This window comes from Myotis lucifugus, unplaced genomic scaffold, assembly GCF_000147115.1.
Source record: "Myotis lucifugus unplaced genomic scaffold, Myoluc2.0 scaffold_19, whole genome shotgun sequence".
NCBI lineage: Eukaryota > Metazoa > Chordata > Mammalia > Chiroptera > Vespertilionidae > Myotis > Myotis lucifugus.
The window spans coordinates 1,801,039-1,806,926 of record NW_005871067.1 but is presented as its reverse complement, the minus strand read 5'-3'; the positions used below and the strand labels follow the sequence as shown (position 1 = coordinate 1,806,926).

The 5,888-nt window shown below is 41.2% G+C and overlaps 1 protein-coding gene across 2 annotated transcripts in view; it reads left to right on the top strand.

Moving 5' to 3' along the window:
• The first annotated feature begins 843 nt into the window (after positions 1 to 843).
• The window catches only part of HSPH1 (heat shock protein family H (Hsp110) member 1), a 22,885-nt gene continuing 17,840 nt past the window's right edge, over positions 844 to 5,888 (top strand). For both annotated transcript variants that reach the window (XM_023751125.1, XM_023751124.1), the window contains exons 1-4: positions 844 to 917; positions 2,495 to 2,552; positions 3,593 to 3,733; positions 4,440 to 4,562. In XM_023751125.1, coding sequence (XP_023606893.1) covers positions 859 to 917; positions 2,495 to 2,552; positions 3,593 to 3,733; positions 4,440 to 4,562 — 381 coding nt within the window. In that variant the 5' untranslated portion in view covers positions 844 to 858. The remainder of the gene's footprint in view (positions 918 to 2,494; positions 2,553 to 3,592; positions 3,734 to 4,439; positions 4,563 to 5,888) is intronic.

Genomic DNA, 5,888 nt, shown 5'->3' with positions numbered 1-5,888 from the left:
GGGGCTGGACGTGGGCTCCCAGAGCTGCTACATCGCGGTGGCCCGGGCCGGGGGCATCGAGACCATCGCCAACGAATTCAGCGACCGGTGCACCCCGTAAGTGGGACCTGCGGGGTGCTGGGCGAGGGCGCGGGCGAGGGAAAGAGCCCGGAGCGGGCTGCGGCGCGAGGGGCTCCTTGGGGGCGTGCTGGCCCGGAGAGCGGGCGGATGGAGCGCGGCGTGGGGGGCCCCGGGGCGCGGCCGAATGGACGCCTGCCCACGGCCTGGTTATGGTATCGGAACCGGTGAAGGCGACTCCGGGGGCCACGCGGGGCCGCGATTTGAATCGCCCTGGGCCGTCGCTGGGCGCCGGGCAGCTGCCGAGCCCGCGCCGGGACTCTCCCAGCGGAGCTGCAGCTGCGCCCCCGCGCCGCCCCCGCCGCACCTGGCTGCTCGGAGGGCCCCGCCGAGCGGTTTCTTCCGCCTGATGAATCTCGAAACGAGCTGGAAGCTTCCAGAGCCCGTGCGCCCTGCTTGTTAGCGACCGCAGTCACTCCTCCAGCAGATAAACCTTCCCTGTCCCAGCGCGCGCCTGGTTCCCGACGCCGCTGTCCTGCCTGGCATCGCCGTGGAAGATGGAAACGTCTTTTTGCTGATTTTACGAAAAAGGAATCCTACATCTTATTCTAACATTTATTAAATTTTCACAGTTTAAAGAAGAGAAAGTAAAAATAGCCTACTTTTGTGCTAGAGTGCTAGAACTTAATAGGATGGAGGTCGTTACTGAATTGAATGTTCTGTTCACCAGCTGCCTGGTGTGGGCAAGGGGTGGCATTTTAAAAAGCAACCTTTTCACCGGGCTTATTTTCTGAAGCCGACATGCCAACGTGCTTACATGTGTTAATGATAACAACTGCTTACATTTCAGGGAAATTCACGTAGGTTATTATTTTTAATGCCTTAATTTATTTTCAAATGCCTTAAACCCAAGATAAAAGTCATAGAATGAAACATTAAACGAAAAGGTAAAATGACTGGGCTTGTATCACTCCGTGGAGATGAACATTCATGAAAGTTAATGGAAAATCAAAATAAGCAAACACTTGGCAATACTAGCAGCACCGGGAGGACTTACTCCCTTCGCATACTCTGAGCCTACCTGTTTTTAGCCAGCAAAGGGTTCTGTAATTGGAGAACAGTAAGGAAGAAGACAGCTCTCAGGCTTCCATGCTTAGGTGCAGTGGACATCTTTGTCCTCTGATCCCTATGAAAAAGAAAACTGAAGGCAGGAAAAAAATGGTTTCTGTGGCGTTAGTGACCACTTCGAAACTAAAACAGCAGGTACAGCTCTCAAAAATGTAAACTGGGCAGTATTGGAATTCCTTTTAATGTTTTTGATAAGATAGCTATTTGATTCAACTGCATCGGCTACTGGTAATTTTCTTTTTAATATAATTAATTTGATTTTCCTTAGAAAATGAGTAAATTCATTCTGCAAGTGTATAGTTACTTTGAACTCATAATGTTTTGGAAAAAGCTCTAGTCTTAAAAGCTCTAGTCTTTGCTTGAACACTGCCCTAGCTTTTGGAATGTTACATGACACCTGCTCAGAAAATCTAGGTCTAGGATGTCTGTGTTAGAGCAAATTTAAACTTGATTTGGCCTGGTACTTAATACCCTCAGTATGTTCCCATTTTGTTCATCTTCTTTACCATTACAACCACCTGCTGTGGAATCTAAAACCTAATTCACCTACAGTACCTCCTGTGACTCCTGTGTGTGTCTCCACTCTGTGCCGCACTCTGTTTCCCTTGCTGGAAGGCACTCTCACAGTTACGGTACTTTTCATCTCTTCAAAGCTGACTTAATGTGACTGGTTCTTCACGTTTATATTCAGTTTTTCTGTGGTACTTCTCTGCATCATTTTTACTTGGCTTTCTGAAGTAGAGTCTTCCATGAATGAGAGTCTTCCATGAATGACCCTCTTTTGTGCTTTTACACCCCAGAAGCATAACTTAGGCCCACTTGTGTGGGTTTATAGAAAAAGATGGTATTATCAGGACAGCAGAAGTAACAGTGATATTTAGATTTGTACAGGCGTGGTGACTGAGAAAGTAGAGTTACACCATACTTTTTGTTAAGCTTATATCTAGGGCCAAGTTAATAACACCCTTTATTCAAAGCATTTTCAGAACCTTCTAATAATGGGGCTTGGAGAATTGAAATGTGATGTAAAAATACACATGGAAACTGAGCTCTGGGCAGACTTATTTTTGGGGGGGAGAAGAAGGGAGTAGGACTGCCATGTAGGTTGGATTTTCAGTGGCGGTTAAATGGACAGACCCATACCCCCTCTGAGTATTTGACCAAATTTAGACTCCAAAGTTGTGCTACACTTGTTCCCCTCCCTGCCCCAAACCATGGGTAGGAACTTTATATTAGATTTTCTCTCTTGTCAGCTAAAAATGTCCACATTTTTAAAAAACTTTTTAAAAATGTTTTTTATTTCTTATAGGTCAGTCATATCATTTGGGTCAAAAAACAGAACAATTGGAGTTGCAGCCAAAAATCAGGTATGTTCTTTAAGAGAATTCTGGTCACTTTTTAAGGGGGAGGTTTTACAGGTGAAATCTCAAGGACATGCAGGAATTTGAAATACCTAAGCCTGTCTGTTGTTGAGTTTCCAAAATGTAATGTGAGTATCTTTATCAGCCCTTACTTAGAATGGTTATTTTTTTCCTTCTATTCCCTTCTTGTTTTATTGAATAAGAGAATAAGATCTACTTTTATTGTCTAATCTGCCAACCTTAATTTTTAGTAACTTCACTACTTTCTAACTTATGTAATTTATGTGAAGTTTCACATAACACTCATTTAAGAATTAAAAATTCCTTCTAGAAGTTCTGTGTTTAAAAGTGTTTTCAGGTTACTTAATAATTAGGTATGACTGGGAGAACTTTTTGTCTAGACCTGTGCTCTTATATTGTAACTGTTAGCTATAGATAGCTGCTGAGCATTTGAAATGTGCCTAGTCTGAAATTTTGAACACTGAAACTAAAGTATCTCATTGATATTTTTACATTTTATAAAGTATCTCACCAATATTTACATTACATGTTGAAATGATAGTATTTTAGATGTATTAGGCTAAATAACTATTGAAATTAATTTCACCTGTTACTACTTAATGTGACCAGAAAATGTACATATGTCCTTCCCACTTAGCAATTTATTAGACAACAACAATGAACGCTTTATTAAAAAAATGTAATTTGACTGTAGTGCATCTAGATCTCCTTATTTATTCATTCAATGGGTAGAAAACAAGTTTACAGAAGAACAAGAATGAAATGAAGTCCCAGTTTATCTTGCAGATTTTGAAATCTGTTTTAGTCTTTGGTGACAATACTGCCTCTTGTTCCTCCTCACTGCCTACCTATAGGAAAAGGAGAAAGAATAAAGTCCATTCATTAATGGGGAAATTCAGGGCTCTGGAAAAGTTACTTATAACCACATGGTTTGAGTTCTATAAGAAACTGTTTGTAAAATTGTTGTAAGTACTAAAAGGTGTTGAAATTAGAAAATAATTTAAAATCTCTAATTTCTTGTGCAGCAAATCACTCATGCAAACAATACAGTGTCTCACTTCAAGAGGTTTCACGGCCGAGCATTTAATGACCCCTTTATTCAAAAAGAGAAGGAAAACTTAAGTTATGATTTGGTTCCGATGAAAAATGGTGGCGTTGGAATAAAGGTAATATAATTGAGCAACTAACTTATTATCTTAATAGGAAACTAACTCATCTGTAAAGAAAGGTACTGAATTCTTAATGAAAATTTAACTCTCATTTCTTAATTGGACAATATGGTTTTTTTATTCCTTTGTTTCCCACCTAGCTTCTTTTAAACTTTAGGTATATCTTTAAATTGTCTTTGAAAATTACTCAAACAGTAATTTAATATGTATTTCTTGTAACTTCCTGACAATTGTAAAATTTAGTGGTGTTTAAAAATCCTAAGTTGTGTTGTCATGTCAAACTAAAAGTCTGTCCAGTGAAGCTCAGTTGCATTGTTTGGAGTGCAGCCTTCTAACCCCACCAGAAATCTTTTTTTAAACTTGCAGAAGCATTCCCATCTTATGATCTACACAGAATAATATTTAACCCAGTGGTTCAGCTCTTTAGTTAGAGTAGAAATTTGCTACCTTCTGTAATGTTTTGACTAGTACTTTGGGTGGGGAAAAATCTGCTCTAGTTTTTATTTTTCTTTTCATCAATAGGGAAAAGTTCTTTTTTCCTTTTTTTCTTTGCTTCCCTTTCCTTTCCCCCTTTCCTTTCCCCTTTTTCCCTAAACATCTTTAAAATAGAGATTTTCTGGGAAAGAACATGTGATAATATTTGGAAGTTAATATTAGCAGGTCACTTTACCACTGGTTAAAACATTTTCTTTCTTCAACATAGGTAATGTACATGGATGAAGAACATCTGTTTAGTGTGGAACAGATAACAGCCATGCTGTTGACTAAGTTAAAGGAAACTGCTGAAAACAACCTCAAGAAACCAGTAACAGATTGTGTTATTTCAGTAAGTAGAATTCCTCAAGGCAATGTGTCTTATTTTAACCTGCTTTATGTTACTCTCAAGTATACAATTTGTGAAAGCAGTTCTGTTACTAGGGATCAAAATTCTATGGGCCTTGTTAGCATAGTCAGGATTATTTCAGAGGAGGTTTGAGTTGTATTTTTAGCCAGAAGTTGCAAAGGTTCTTGACCAGAGATACAAATCAAAATCTCCTATGAGGCTTTTTGGAAATACAGACTGATTAGTAGAATGGGGATATTCTAATAGTTACTTGACTGTTAGACAACTTGTATACATACATGAGAGCTTTTCTAAATTCCACCCTCAAATTGAGAACCAGTGCATTAGAAGTTTTAAAATGTAACCTACCAGTAGTGACAAAACCTAGAATTTCAGCACTAGCCAGCATACTACCTTCAATGGACAATTGATAAATTATCAAGGAGTATTTGAAATGGACAAAGGCCACCTTTTATTTGGACATCAAAAAGGTAGTTTTAAATTCTGTTCTCCCAAATGTCTAGGGTAACTTTATGAACTCTTCCCCAGGACTTACCTACACTATGGTCTTTGTGTGATAGCATGGTTTGGGTGGCTTGCCCAGACTAGTTAGAGCCTTTATGGCAGTATATTCTAGGATATGAAAGAATAGAGAGAGAGGGCTAAAATTTCTCCTCTAGCCCTTATAAGACAGAATGTGATCTACTAGAGCAGTGGTTCTCAACCTTCTGGCCCTTTAAATACAGTTCCTCATGTTGTGACCCAACCATAAAATTATTTTCGTTGCTACTTCATAACTGTAATGTTGCTACTGTTATGAATTGTAATGTAAATATCTGATATGCAGGATGGTCTTAGGCGGCCCCTGTGAAAGGGTCGTTTGACTGCAAAGGGGTCGCGACCCACAGGTTGAGAACCGCTGTACTAGAGGGTTGTCTGCCTGTTGCTTGGAGAAATTACATTAATCTCTGGTAAAATTAAAGAATCCTATCTAATAAAAGAGTAATATGCAAATTAATAGTAACTCCACAACAAAGATGGCGGCGCCCATAGCAGCAGGGCAGGACGCTGGCGGCGTCACCCTGGCAACATGAGCCCAGCAGGCATTGCCTTGGCGGCGCAGCCCTGGAGCAGGCAAGCACAGCCGCAGGAAGCCCCCAGCAGGGCCTGCTTGTGGATCGCTGCAGGGATCTGGGAGCAGGAAAGTGCGGCGCACAGGCAGCCCCCAGCAGGGCCTGCTTGTGGATCAGGCAAGCACAGCCCGCAGGCAGCACCCAGCAGGGCCTGCTCCCGGTCGCCGTGGTGATCCCCGAGCAGGAAAGCGCAGCC